Source organism: Ambystoma mexicanum, chromosome 3p, assembly GCF_040938575.1.
Source record: "Ambystoma mexicanum isolate Mex_15411 chromosome 3p, UKY_AmexF1_1, whole genome shotgun sequence".
Lineage (NCBI taxonomy): Eukaryota > Metazoa > Chordata > Amphibia > Caudata > Ambystomatidae > Ambystoma > Ambystoma mexicanum.
This window is the reverse complement of record NC_090925.1, coordinates 1,006,516,240-1,006,531,686: the sequence shown is the minus strand read 5'-3', so window position 1 is coordinate 1,006,531,686 and position 15,447 is coordinate 1,006,516,240. Positions and strand designations below refer to the sequence as shown.

General features: G+C 45.2%; 1 protein-coding gene across 12 annotated transcripts in view; it reads left to right on the top strand.

The window, feature by feature from the left end:
- The window catches only part of EPB41L1 (erythrocyte membrane protein band 4.1 like 1), a 694,213-nt gene that overhangs the window by 658,060 nt on the left and 20,706 nt on the right, over positions 1–15,447 (top strand). For all 12 annotated transcript variants that reach the window (XM_069652319.1, XM_069652320.1, XM_069652316.1 and 9 more), the window contains 2 exons: positions 8,848–8,931; positions 15,210–15,335. In XM_069652319.1, coding sequence (XP_069508420.1) covers positions 8,848–8,931; positions 15,210–15,335 — 210 coding nt within the window. The remainder of the gene's footprint in view (positions 1–8,847; positions 8,932–15,209; positions 15,336–15,447) is intronic.

Genomic DNA, 15,447 nt, shown 5'->3' with positions numbered 1-15,447 from the left:
AGATGAGGAGCCCAGAGGTCCGCGTTGTAGCAGGGCACGACTAGCACCCACGGAAGAAAAGGAGCCCAGCAGCACGCGGCTGAACAGAAGCAGAGAAGGACACGGCCACCGGAGACCTGAAGTCAGGAGAACTACCGGAGGAGCCCGACACCAGTAGAGGACTGTAGCGACCGGCAGGAGAGGCACTGGTAAGGAGTCCACGCCCCTCCCCCACCAATAGCTCAGGAAGTGCGCCAAAACACTCCCGCAAGTCGGGGGAACAAGAGGATACCCAGAAGGGTTTACAAGTGGGTGCTGAACGGTCATCACTTGCTGAGGCATCGACACCCCTCCACCAGCGAAGCGCCCCGCAAAGGAAAGGAAACATGCTCCCGCGAGCGTAAGAAAAAAAAAGTCTTAACATAAATGTGAAACTAAAGAAGAGGGGACAAGAGCAGGGACAACAACGTCCTGCCAGCACTGCACCATCTGCCCCTGGGCTCACCTGATGATACCCCCAGCAAAGCGCTACCACCATTATGGGCCACAAGTGCAGGCCACAATGAAGGGACTACCATAACACACATAAGAAACGTCTCAGGGATACCCAAAATTGGAGGAACACTGCGACCGCCTCGGCAGGGTACCGGGGCGCCCCATTTGAATACAGCCAACAGCCCCAAAAGACCTAGAACCACGTATGAACTAACCACTCATCCAACTGGAGACAACCTCATCCTGCCAACACCAGGGCATAAACACGACAAGACACAGAAGCTCCTCAAGGACCAGTCAGTGATGCCAAACAGGCGAAAGCCACAAAACCACCAACCAGCACCAGAGTAACACGCGTGCCAACACGCCATGCACCTTCAGTACCAGTCACCCAGCACGCTGCAACCCAACAGCTAACTCACGACAAGGGTTGCACCACGTAAGTCAGCAACAGTGGCTACACTCCAATTAAACGCCACCACACCGGTTGCGGAGCCACGACATATAGAACAAACCCCTGCCACAACACTACACCGTCATGGCCGACCGAGCACAGGTGACCACAGACGCGGCAGCACCTGCGCCCGCCGGTATTGAGCCCGCACCACACGCCACCCTTATGCATCGACCCCCTCCATTCGCATTAAACCCGCGTCACGACCAGGGACAAAGATTGGTACAATGGGTCGAGGAGTTCGAGGACTTCCTAGGAGCTATTGGAGGACAAAACTTACGGAACAGAATATGTATCTTCAACAACCTGGCAGGAAAAGAGATAAAGGAGATTACCAAGATAATTCCAGCACAAGAAAGGACCACATACCAACGCCTCCTCGCAGCATTCAACGCCAGACTGATGGTAAGCCCCAACAAGGAGTATGAACGCTATGAATTCAACCAACATGTGCAGTGTCAGCATGAGTCCATCGGAGAGTTCGTCCTCCGTCTCCAGCAGAAAATACTCACCTGTGACTTTGCGAACTTCAATGATGAGGAAGCTATACGGCTGAGGGTCATAGAAGGGTGAACCTCGTCAATGCTCAGAAAACACCTTCTCAAAAAGCCCTTACCCCTAGCGAAAATACTCCAGCTAGCAAAAACGCACAAGAGGGTTGACTCACAGGTAGCCACCGCTGAAAGCAAAAACGAACGGGACCTCATTGTGGCCCTCACGGTAGGACAGCTGGAATACTCCAAGCCCACAGGACCCTGGAGGAGGAGAAAACATAGAAGCCACCGACAACAAAACCTGAGCAAAGAGCAATGCCACAGGTGCGGGCAGGAGTTCCCACACAGACAACCATGCCTGGCCATCGGACAGAATTGCAGGCGCTGTGGCAAGGAAGGTCACCTTCAAGCGGCGTGCAGAATGGGACCGCCTACAAACTCTGCATGCCAACCCATACCACCACCAAGAATGACCAGACAACCTGGACAATCAGAAGGCCCCCACAACCGGCCAATGCACTGGAGGACCCGGGCACCACTGACCCAAGAAAGATACCCAAATCCGCTGATGACAAGGTCAGATGTAAGAAAAGACATCGAGAACATGGACACCAACCCACCCAGATTATACGGGTATGAACACCCCCTCTATCCAAAATCACGCAACACAAAGGGATATGGACCGAGACCGGCACACGACACACAAACCTCACCTGTCCTGTGTGACGATTGTGAGCGACGCAACTACGCAGGACCTTTCGAGATGTCGTACCGGGGGGGGTGGGTGTGGAGGCCAGAGCAAACGTCGGTACAGGGCAACACTACTAGACAAGAGCGGAAGCACAACCCCTGAACAAATCCCAAGCCCACGCAGTCCAGTGGGGAACAGCACAGCAGTTACAGCCAAAAGGCCTCCCAATCACGAAGGATAAAGAACAAGGGCTAACAACGAAAAAGGACCACCATGGAATGACGCAGAAGGCCGCCATCCTCCACGAATTATACTTAGAAGAACCTGAACCAATGAAAGAGGAAACGGCCAAGAGAGAAGGAACATAGAGAGGAGAGACATATGAAGCACCGCAAAGAGGAACTGTGGGCGAGACCCGTGAACCGCCAAACAGACCCTATCGAACAATAAAGAGACCCCAACGGCTGATTGAACAGAAGTAGCCTGGGAGGTCTCATGTTAAGTGAGGGGAGGTGTTGTGAGTTAATAACGAATGGGCCCCTTTAAGAGAAGGAGGGCATACACTGGTGGGAGGCAGCAGGAGGAGGGAGGAAGAGGAGGGGCAGGGGAAGAGGAAGGGCAGTAATGGTACAGAGGAATAAAGAGAAGGTTGGAGTGCACAATGGCTCCTGTAGAGTCTTTTGGTGTGCGTGAGGCTGCCCCATGAAGGGGCCAACAATTTCTTGTAGCCTTGTTAGTAAACCATTGTGTTCTTTATTAATAGGTTGAGTTAAGTGGTCACTTAAATCACCCTATTAATAAAGAACCCTAAAGTATCTGGGAACTCACAATTACTAATCCGAAAAAAAGAGGTGTGGGCAACACCTCCACAACCCATGATCTCGCAACCAATCAGTAAAACTCATGTTTTAAACACATACACCATAAAGTATCTAAGTGTAGCGCAAGTGGACTCAAACCCTAGTGCCCAAACACCTCTACTCACATTACCTACCTACTATAGCCTGCATCTGCATACAACGAGGTTATAAGCACAGAGAAGAAGCACCCATTCCTCTTGAGGAACACATTTGTGCTTCCGAAAGCAACACGCTTGGAGTGAGAACACATATTACACACTGAAAAAACTTGGAAACCATGGGCACCTCGGAAAAAGCGAGAGAGCTCCTTTTCGATGGCAAGAGAGGCATGCCCCTTTGTATTTCAATTGCAGAGGATTTACTGGGTAGAGCGACAACAGTGTCCAGAGAAGGAGCTGCTGCAGAAAGTGTTTCAGGAGCACAGGTCAGTACAAAAAAGACAATGCAATAACGATTGTTATTGCCTGCATTTCAAGCAACCTAATTGGTTGAAATGGGTCTCTTCGATGCGCAGTAATACTGCAGATTATTTCAGACCAATAGAAACTGGTCCAAATGTCATTCAACATAGAAAAAATATGTTAGTGTGAAAGAAAGAGGACTGTGGGCACAGTAGTTATTATGGTGAGTAATATCCCACATACCTCATCCTTCCTGTCAGGGGTGTTGCTAAGTCTGGAACAGATCAGGAGCTACGCTCCTGTTGGGACTCAGGCCCAGCTAACCTTTTTGTTGTAGCCCTAGAGCTTCTATCCGAGGCTACAACCAAAAGATGCAGAGCTATAGCCCCCCTAACTACACCAAACTTGCAACTCCTCTGCTTCCTGTCTGCTCCCCCCTCTTCAATCAGAGCACGTTAAATCGAACTTTAGTTATTGAAGAGAGCCCATACCTTTGTGTAAGGCGCACAATTGGAGGTTGACTTTGAAATAGCATGGCTATGCACCTTTGACTTCATCAGTCATTCTCCTTCATGACAGTCCTTCTCCTTTGTCAAAATAGTTCATCATCACAGTCCTTTAACACACTTTTTCTACTTCGTCAAAGTCCTTCTTCATCACTGCCCTACACCTCCATCATTGGTGCGTTGTCACAGTTCTTTTCGTTACAGACTTCTCTTCTACTTCAGACAGTCATTTGGCTTCCTGCTAGCACTTCTCCCTTGCCACAGTTTATCATAGTCCTTCACTGTCACAGTTCTTCTCCTTCATTACAGTGCTCATTCATCACAGCCCTTCTCATTTGTTAGTGTTGCTGCTTCACCAGTGTCCTTTCCCTTTGTAAATCGTTTGGTGCAGTAGTTCACCTTTGCCACAGTCCATGTCCTTTGTCAGTCCTTATGCTTCATCATAGTTCTTCTCCTTTGTTAGTCCTACATCACAGTGCTTCACCTTGAACATTTCTTTATCACAGTCCTCCTCCATTGCAGTCCCTTTCCTTTCTCACAGTCTTTTTCTTTTATCACAGTTCTTGTACTTCATCCCAGCCATCACAGTACTTCTCCTTTGTCACTATCCTTTTCTTTTTTGACAGTACATACCATGCATCACAGTCCTTCCACTTCCCCACAGTCCTTCTACTTCATCACAGTACTATGTCAGAGTTCTCCTTCATTATAGTCATTCTCCTTCATCACAGCCCTTCTTTTTATGCACAGCAGTTCACCTTTGTTATAGTCTACCTCTTTCATCAGAGTGCTTCTCCTATCTCACAGTCCTTCTCCTTTGTCATGGCCATTCATCATGATCCTTCTCATTTATCACGGTCATTCTCTGTTTCTAGTCTACCACCATAGTCCTCTGCCTTTGTCATAGTCCTTTGTCACAGTCCATCTCCTTCATTACAGTCCATCATCACAGTCCTTCTCTTTTTTCACAGACCTTCATCACAGTTGTTCGCCTTTGTCAGTCATTGTCCATAATCAATCCTTCTTCATCACACAGTTCATCTTTACCACACACCTTCCCCTTCATCATAGTCTTTCTAATTTGTCATAATTATTCTCTATCATCATAGTCCTTCCACCTCATCACAGTCCTCCTCCTTCATCACAGTCCTTCTCCTTCATCATAGCCTTATCTTTCTTCACAGTCCTTTGTCACAATCCTTCCCATATCCCTGCCTGTTTTATATAGTCCTTCCTCTTTATCTCGGTCCTTCATCACAGACCTCCTTTGTCACATTCCTTCTTCATCACAGTCCTTCATCATGGTCCGTCTCCCTTGATGCAGTGCATATACTTTGTCAGAGTACCTCATCACAGTCCCAGTTTTTCATCATAATCCCTCATCACAGTTCTTCTTTATCGCAGAACATCAGTGCTTCTTTTTTAGCACAGTCTTTCTTCATCACAATCCTTCTCTGTTGTCAGCCCTTCATCACAGTCCTTCTCCATCAGTCCTTAATCATAGTCCATAGTCCATTATCATGGATAATAGAAATTTTGTAATCACTAACATAAATAAAACAGCTGGAACTGAGACTAAAGAAGCCCTACGTAATAAAGTATTAGCCCGATTGTGCCAACGTACAGGCCCAGGGATTGTTAGATCGTTTGATTTAAAAGTCTTACGCAGAATTAATCTGCGTGAGTGGTGCTCCTCACCAAATAGTGACTGTGTCATTGTGGGTTGCGGGTCTAGCTCTCTACCACTCTTTCTTGGCATGTGCAACTATTTTCCAAAAGGGGCTACCAACTGTAAAATACTGTAATTCTAGATGCAAAATGTATTACTCATAATTTGGGTTCTAATATTTTTACTCTAATATTATGGGTAAATCTTTCCACTGGGTTCATCTGGTTTTTAGGTCGTACTTGTTTTCACTATGCTTTATGTTCGATGTTGTACTATTGTATTTCCGTTGTTGGTCTTGCATGCGCCATCATGCCTGAGGGTCCATTTTGCGCGATATAAATAAATAAATGTAAATAGTCCTTCTCTTTCTTCCCAGTCCTTCTCCTTCATCACAGTCCTCTCAGTCATCCCAATTCTTCATCACCGTACTTCTCCTTCATCACAGTCCTTTGTCACAATCCTTGCTAGCTAGAGACCCTGCGCCCATTACCACGACTAGTGGAAATCCTAACATCCAAACTCCCCTCTGCATCCTTGTTCTCTGGGCATCAATGCACCCCAGTATCAGTTTCATCATCGTGGGTGTCTTCTGCCTCTCATGGTTCTGTTCTTCAGTGCCAAGGGGCTTTGCCTGCTAACTATTTTCTGGGCACTGCAACTATGACATTATCTGCTTCTGGAACTCAGTCCACCTCTGCAATCCTTCAAGGGCCTCTTATTTAACTCTTGCGGGGCACCTCCTCATCGCCTTCTTCCCTAAGATTGCATCCTAGGCAGCTCCCTGTCAAAGTTGTCAGTTCTATCAAATGGGAGCAGCCTAATGACTTGATTCCAATCATTTCTATAGACAACTCTTAAAATTATTGTAAACTATTCTGAAGTATCTGAACCTCTTACTTACCTGCTAAGACTGTTGTTTACTTATTTGGATAGTTCTTTGGTGTCCCTCATGGGGCCACCTCATTGTTTTTAATGGCCCATTTCTAAAAGGAAATAAGTACCTACTGTAATATAGATATTTGTATTATGCACACATTTTGATAAAGGTGTGTGTGTGCGTGCGTGCGTGCGTGCGTGCGTGCGTGCGTGCGTGTGTGTGTGTGTGTGTGTGTGTGTGTGTGTGTGTGTGATGGAACATGTTGCCATTCTCAGATCCTCATTTACTTAATTGGCTCGTAGCAGCTCTTTCTGGTTTGGAAGGCTGCATGCTGTAGCAGCCAATATGTGCTCAGAGAACAAAGGCGTGTTCCCTGCAAGTCCCCATCACAAAAGTGACCTGGTTTCTGAAGTCCACTGAGACACAACACCAGTGCTTTGTTTACCCCGAGTTCAAATATTTTCCTATACAACAAGTTTAGGGTTCAGGGAGACCCATCCCTACCTTGGTTGCAGGACTTCTCAGCATATGGTATGACTCTCCAAAGGGTTGCTGTGGATGAACAATCGCAGCTGTACTCCCAGTAGGGGTGGACCGAAATTCACTCTGCAGAATAATGTGACTTTTTCCCCACTGGAAATTTCGCTTTTTCATCACATTGTTTTTTTTAAGATCTGAGAAATGTTTCAGGCCAAAATTATTTTAGGGAAAAAAGAAATTTAGGAAAACAAAACAAAATCGACCTAGAAAGCGTTGAAACGGGTATAAATCCAGCTCACCAGTTAAAGTTGAAGGAAAGGTTGCAGTAAGAAGAGACGAATTACATAGCACGTGAGATATGAGATGAGTAAAAGGTATACCTTAGAAATGAAAGAAGAAGCAACTGGGTGAGGAGGAGCAGCACTTGGGTGGGCTTTAGATAGAGCAGATGAGAGTTCTGCATCAAGAAGAGGACCAAAGGTGGTTATAGGAGCTGTAACAAGAGGAGATGAAGGCTCTAGATCTGCGGGAAAGGAACAAGAGGAGACAGAGGCACAAATCTTTGAAGAAAAATAAGTATCAAAATCAAAGGCAGGAAGAGAAGAGGATGAAGATAGGTGAGTAGTAGGAGGGGCTAAAATACGTTTAAGAACCGGAGACCGTCGACGCGGGTTGGAGGAAGAGGACCACAGAAGTTCAGTAAAATCACCAGAGATTCTAGCCACCAAAACCTGTACTATGCATGTCAAAGACAATAAAAAACTTGCTGTCTAACACAGCTCCAAACCAGATAATCATGGGCTTGTGGAACACGCGTGGCTTTACACACCTGATTAACACATCAGACGTTAACTTGTGCTTGTTTGACATGCTGTGTCGTCAGGAGACTTGGCTCTCGAAGAAACCAACAGTAGACGGCTGTGAGATAGCCTATTCACTGGCAATCCAAGGCCCCATGGGAAGACCACGAGCAGGCCTCATCAGAGCAATCCGTGCAGGAAGTGATCTTCAGTTAGAAAACATTATACTCAACGACCCCTTCATATAAGCAACTGTGATTTTGCACAAGCCTCCTACATTTCAGAAAGATCTGGTGAAAAGTAAGCTCTACATGTTGATGAATGCTTATTGGAACCCGAAAGCCTTCACAGATATTTTCTTTATGAACAAGATTGAAAACCTATTAGACGACACCTTACAAGAATTCCAGATTGACCACACAATCATATGTGGGGACCTAAATGCAACGGTGAATATCCCGTTACAGAGGGACAAAAACAGAACCCCAACAACAAATAGTAGGATCAATTATCGCCCAAAAATGTGCAGAGAGAGAGAAAGAGAGCAAGCGACAGAGGGCGAGTGTGTGTCTTTGTGTGCCTGTGTGTATGTGTCCAAACGATTGTATTTGTCAATACTTGTTCTAAAGTGGAAACGGAAGAAACGTGTTCATATTTAGGTAACAATGTCTGCATGGCGGCCTATAACGGGCCACCAGCGGTGTTACTAGGACGGTAGGCATTATTGCTATTAGCACCCACTATAATCATTGGGTTGCTATGGGCAAAGGTTCTTTCGTAAAAGGAAAAATAAGCGCAAACAATGATGGCCACCAAGGAAAATAGGAAAAGAGCAAAACGTTTGCCCTTTTTTTATTTCCATAGTGGCCAACATGGCCCAAGAGCGAAGCAAAGCCTGCCCGAAAGTGTGAACAAAATCAATTTGGCAGTTGATTGAGGCGGATTCTGTAGACAGGGGTGGACACTATGTTCCATGGTATTTGGAACACAGAACATTGGATTCGATCAATAAATAAAGGCTGTGCTCAGTGCTCTCTGATTGGCTCTGGTGGAGCATTAACTGATTACACAGCTATTTAAACTACTGTTTATTCAACGTACAGTGTGTGCATTTCTGAGCACTTCTCTTCTCTCATGACAGATTGTTGATGGCAGTGTCAGTGGAGAAAAAGAAACACGATTCGTCTCCCATACTGTGACAACGGAAACGGTATCCACAGCCTCTGTAAGTGTTTTTCAAGCTAAAGAGCCCAGCGGCGCCGGTTTGGCATGCAGCTTCCCAACACAATACTGCTATTCCTAAAGCACACTGATAACACCATATTGGGCACGCTGATAAGCTTCCAAAGGCATATAGCCAAAGCAGCATATGTTCATGCCATTGTACTCCTAATTCCTGTAGGTATGCTGGTATTTTTCAATGAATCATGCTACGTTACCACCCCAGCTAGGTTTATTTATTTATTTAACCGAATAGTACGCTTTCTCCAACGCTGTGTACCAAGTTTAAAAATCAGTTTTAAGCAGACGAACAGTTTAAATTCAATTTGCAGAAAAACACACAGGGCCTGATTCATGGAATTTTGGGGCAGTGCACTGGTGCAAAGTGACGTTGCACTGCCAACGAACACCCTGATCCACAGAGTGGTGCAAAGTGTATGTTTGCAGGGCAAAGTCACTGTGTCCTGCAAAAGTAGTCCTTGCACAGCGCTAAAGAAGCTTAATTCACAGTGCAAAGAGTACTTTTGAAGTGCCAAGTGACTTAGCAGTGCAAAAATACACTTTGCACGGCCCCATGAATCAGGGTGTTTGCACTGCAAAAATGCACTTTGCAAGGCTCTGTGAATCAGGGTGTTTGCACTGCAAAACTACACTTTGCACCACTCTGTGAATCAGGGTGTTTTTACTGCAAAAAATAAACTTTGCGCCGCTATGTGAATCAGGGTTTTTGTTGGCAGTGCAACGTCACTTTGCACCAGTGCACTGCCTAAAAATGAATGAGGCCCAAAGAGCCGCAAAGAAAAGGTGAGCATGAGGCAGTAAATGGATCTTGAGTAAGAACCGGAATGCAGCTAATTGTATTGAAAAAAGGATTTCAAGGATTGGGGGCAAAAAGAAAAAAGAACAAAAACAGGCATGAGGAATCGCAAACAGATGATGAGAATATGAAGGACGAGAGTGGGATGATTGTAGGGAGAAACAAGAGAAGGAGCCAGACCATGAACGCATTCAAAAATAATACAAAGGTTGTGAAAGTGAAGACGAGAAGAAAGGGAAGGACAGTGAAGAGAAGGGAGCGACAAAGAAATGTGATAATGCTGAGAAAAACAGAAAAGTAGACACTTGCAGAAGTGAAAACGGATTGCAGAGTATGAAGGACAGTAACAGAGCAGGTAGAAGAGATCCGCAATCAATATGAGAGAACATCATTGCATTAAACCTGGGCGAACTTTCTCGAAAAGGATCTGCCGGCTCCTACAAATCTCCTAGTGAAAATTGGGTAGGTATGGGGGTTCCTGCAGATTATTCTCCCAGCCTGAATCACCTTTCAGAGCCATACACCTTCAGGGACGTTCAGGAGAAGTTTGGGTAGATTCGAGGATATAAACACACACAAAATACCTCAAAATGCCTCAGGAGTGAGTGAAAGGTTAGGGAAAAAAGGTGGGTCGGGTAAAGGAGGATGATGCACCTACTGCACCTACTGCAGAGATCCATGTGTAACTTGCAGGTCCCAGGTTCGAATCTGGGTAAGAAGAACTAAGCCTTTCATCTTTTTGAAGTTGATCAAATGAGTACGTTTTAAGTAGGGAGTTGTGAGTTTACACGTCGGACCAGCAGGGTTAGTCTGGGTCTAGTTTTCAATTGTATTTTGTATTTTGAGTTTTGAGTTTTTTATGGCGCTTTACACCAAATCGCTGTACATGGAATCAAACGGTACAATAGTTAAGAATTAACCAGAGTGAAGTAGGTAAGACTCAAGAGAATCACTGAACAAAGAATACAGGGGAAGGGCATTCCTATGCAGGGGGACCAGCAAAGAGAAAACAAAATCGTGATTGCAAATAAGGGGTGCGCGGGACAACAAGGAGAAATTGAGAACAAGAAGGAAGTGTGCGATGCGGGAATATAGAATTAAACCAGAGAAGAGAGATAATCATGCATAAGACCATAGAGAGATTTAAAGACTAAACCTATAAAGCTAAATTTGTGACGAGACTGGAAAGAGAGCCAGCTAAGAGTAGAAAGTGAAGAGGAAACAGTGTCTTGAGGGGCTAGAAGAAAAAGTAAGTGAATAGAGGCATTGGACATAGATTTAAGAGGTACAAGACGAGTAAGAGGGAAGCCAAAAAAGGGCAGAAAAACAGTAAAAAAGACGAGAAAAGATTAGAGAAGATATCAAGGGCTTGGTGGCATTAAAGGTTAGGAATGGGAGAACTTTCTGGATATTATATAAATGAAAGCAACAAGCACGTGCAGAAAAGGATATGTGAAGCTTAAAGGATAGCTCAGAGTAGAAATAAAATCCTAGGTTATGAGCTGTAAGAGAAATAGATAATTGGGAAGGAGGAAATGAAACAAAGGAAGGGGAGAGAGGAGATGAAATAGTTGGGAGGAAAATACCTCGGTTTTACAAGCATTAAGAGCCAGAAAATGAGCTGACATCCAAGAATGGATGCCAGGAGACCCATGGAAAGTTTAGTGTGAATATCAGTAGAGAACGATGAAAAAGAAACAAAAAGCTGGGTGTCATCTGCATAAAAGTGGTGAGAGAGAGATCAGAAGAGGAGATAACCTCAGCCAAGAGGGACGTATAGAGAGAGAAGAGAAAGGGGCAAGAACTGAGCCCTGAGGGACACCGTGAATAGGTCAGAGCGTGTCCGAGGAGGCCCCTGCCCCAGAAACTGAGAATGTCCTTTGGGAAAGGTATAATTTAAACCAGGAAAGAACCGATCCGGTAAAATCAGTGGAAGAAAGGGAATCCAACAAAAGAGAGGGGTCGACAGTGTCAAAAGCAGCAGATAAATCGAGGAGAATAAGTAAATGTGAGTGTTTAGAGTAACACGCAGATAAGAGAATCTAGAACAGAAAGAAGGGCAATTTCGGTACAGTGAAAAGAGTGAAACTGAGACTGAAAGCGAGCAAGGACAGCGTTATCAGAGATGAACATGGGGACTTGAGCCCCAGCCATCATTCACAGGTCGACACATTGGGCCTCATTCTGAGGTGGGCAGTAAGGGGTTAACGGCACTGGTAAGGATGTCGGTGCCGTTAACCCCTTACTGCCGCATTACGAGGTCCTTTAGTGGGTCCCGCTAAAGGCGTCTGGTTTTACCAGGCGCCCTTAGTGGGAGCCGCTAAAGGACCAGCATGCTAACAACGGGCCCGTTATTGACGGGCCCGTTGTTAGCATGGTCCCCATTCCCATTGAGCCCTATGGGGGCTCGAATGGGAATGGGTTCCCTGAATGGGGAAATACCGGGTCCTCCAAGTTTGGAATGGCCTGGTAATTCCCCATTCAGGGAACCCGGACCCGGTATGCGGTAAGGGGGTAGCCATAGCGCTAATAGCACCATGGCTACCTCCAACCTCGGAATGAGGCCCATTGTGTATTATTGAGGTTTATAATATTACAATATATGGAAATCATAAAAGACGTGAACCTCTGGAAAGCCCATAGGGATGGGGATAGAGTCAGTCACCATTAGGGGTGCATGCATTTTCAACCTGCGGAGTACGATTCCATGAGGAATACCAAATAAAAGGGATAGTCCATGGGTGCAGGTCGCTCATCTCTGAAAGGCCAGTATGGCTGAGGCTGGGGCAGAGTCAGTGATATGGCAAGCAATCATGATGAGATTCCCACGTTGTTTAAAGGAAACCCTTTAGTCAGGTAGGATTGCACTGTTAGTTGATCTGCACCTGGGAAAAAACACATACAATATTTCTAAAGTAATGGGTCTGTGGGGGAAGGGAGCGCAATACATGCTCCTGATACCAATGTATGCAAGGGGACTGGCCAGCACTTCATTTGCGTTGCAGCACAGTCCCCTGACAGTGCGCAGGCCACATTTGAAATAAGGTGAGATGCTCATTTCTCAAAGTAATGCAAGTAAAGAATGCATCCTGTGGTGATTTTTTATTTGAATTCATTTTTGTTAATTTTGCATTGAGTTTTCCTTTCGAAAAAAGACTACAATTTTGTGTCAATTCCAAATGAATTGTCGTAAGCTTAAACCAAATCTGTCACCCAAATCCTTTAAAAGTTTGGCATAACACGAATCACCCAAATACAATGTAAATTCAGGTGATTTGGGGTTCAGCCGAATGTATTCACCTATGCTTACTTCAAAGCTTAAGAATTCACAAAGGGGCACATTTGCATAATTTTTTTAAGTTGAAATTGACAACTATGAGCCAAGGAGAAAACCAAGGTAGGTCATAGGAGGGAAGACAAGCAATGGGACAAGAAGCAGGAAAGAACAAGATTTCTGGATTGGATGATAAAAGCTGGAAATACTAGGACGCCTTCAATGTTGAGTAACCAAGAGACAGCTACAGATTCCAGCATAAAGTGGATCATAGAATTAGCGAAAAGAACAAAAGATTTGAGAGTGGTCCGCTTAAGTGATAACTCAAGCTGTAAGTAGAGATAACAGAAGAAAGAGGTGTAAAGGAAAAATAATAAAGGGCCCAGGAAGACCATCAGATAGGGGGAGCAGGAAGGACGCACCCCATCCCCTGGCCAGGTAGCAGAATCAGAACAAACAAGGAGATAAGAGAGGACAGCCAGCAAAGAGCAGAAGCCGAGATACCAAGAGATTAAAGGGATGAACAGAGAACAGAATGACCTGCAATGCAAAAGCTGCAGAGAGATGCACCTTTAAGCTTCCTTTCAACGTGATGCTTTCACGGTGATATGTGTCCTTAAACCAAATTCTATTCTTCATAAGCATGCTGATAGAGTTATCTTCACATTGACCTATAATGCTAAAAATATGTGGTTAGTCTTCAACAAATGTTTGCCATATTGTCATAAGCATGTCAATATTCTTCCTTGAAGTGTCTGCGATGCCATACTTTTGATTTGAGCTTACAAATAGTTTAAAGGTACTAAAATGTTATAGGCCAGCCCATTCCAGTCAGTGCTCTCACAAAATATAGTTATGTTGTTGCAGAATCAAAGTGTGCTGAGCCGGTGGTGAGCAATGTGTACAGCCTGGGACTGCACTAAGAGGGCCTCCATTCTGCACTGTCTGGCTTTGGCCCAAAGCGGTGATGGCTCTTCCCTGTGCTTGGAGATTTCGGCCTTTTCCTCCCACTCTTTGTGCATCAGCCTTCGAGCCCCAAAGAGTATCGTTATTTATACCCATTTAGAGCTCTGGTGGCAGCAGTGGGAAAGCTGCACGGGGAAGAAGTGGGCTAGGGCAGGATCAGCGGGCCCAGGAAGGGGACCATTGTGAAGACATCCCCTTTGTGAACATATTTAAAACTCACCATCCATGATAGCATGTTGCTATCTGATCATATGACACAACTTGGAGGTCTGTGAAAGGGCAGGCAGTGGAAAAGCACATTGAACTTAAATACTTAGCATTGTAGACAAATCACTTGCTGAGTGTGGTGGAGGAACAAACCTGCCGGTTTTCCACCAGTCGAAAGGACTATTTTATGTTTTCACTAGACTGGCTTTACACGAGGAACATGCCTTCAAATCACCAGTCGTCATTGCTGTGCATGGAACTGGAGGATTTTATGCCAAGTTTCCACTGGCAGATTCTCAGTGTAAAACCGGTCTCCTGCAAGCTTACAATAGGGCCATTTCCACTGGCAGAAAGCTAAATCAGGCCCTTGGTAGCTCAAATCCTGAGAAGCTTGCAAGGATGTTTAACAAGCATGTCTGAGAGACATGTAACAATGCTGCAGGAGAATCCAACATGGCGGTAGAACATTAACCGCAGAGGGTTCCAAATTGTGGTCCAATCCTAGTCCAAAGGAGTTGCGAAATATTCTGTACACTTTTTAAAACAGACCTCTGCACACAGGCTTTGCCAGCCTAACCCCTTGCCTTGATCTCTACCTCAGCTTCTCCACCTTGCTGACTGATACCCTTTTACCTGTGTTCACTCCCTTGCACCTCTTTTTTTTACTGTATTCTCCTCCTGTCCAGGTTGTTCCCACTTATAAGCACTTGGACGCCTTGAAGGTAGCCTTTTGTCAACTCTGAACGGATATCCTGCCCCCATATTAATTACCAAGAGTTCCTTCCTCATTTATCTTCTACAGTAACGTAAGGCTATTATTCACATTTGCCACTCATTATAAGGTCTGTTTTAGTCATGTTTTAAGATAACAACACTTGTTTTACCTCCTTTGCCCTGCCCCCCCTCCTATTTCCCCCGGTGTACCATGAAGCAGCTTTTATCGGCAAGAAGCTCAAGTTCAAGATATCAATTCTTTTTTCAGGCTCAAGTAAAAAAAAATTCCATTCTACAATTTCAGGATCCAAGTCCCAAGATGAGGAAGGAAGCCATCACAGCAACCGTGCTGGGGTCGACGTCTACAGTACCTGGCTTATCAGCGCCTGTTTCCCAACCCACCTTGACAGAAACACGTTCCCTATCGCCTGTAAGTTGGGAGCAAACTGTAAGTTATCGAGTGCATTGTTTAATACTGGAAAGAGTGGAGTAGTGTAAAGAGGGTTGGAGGAAGAGTAGCTTCCCAACACTGGGGACAAGAG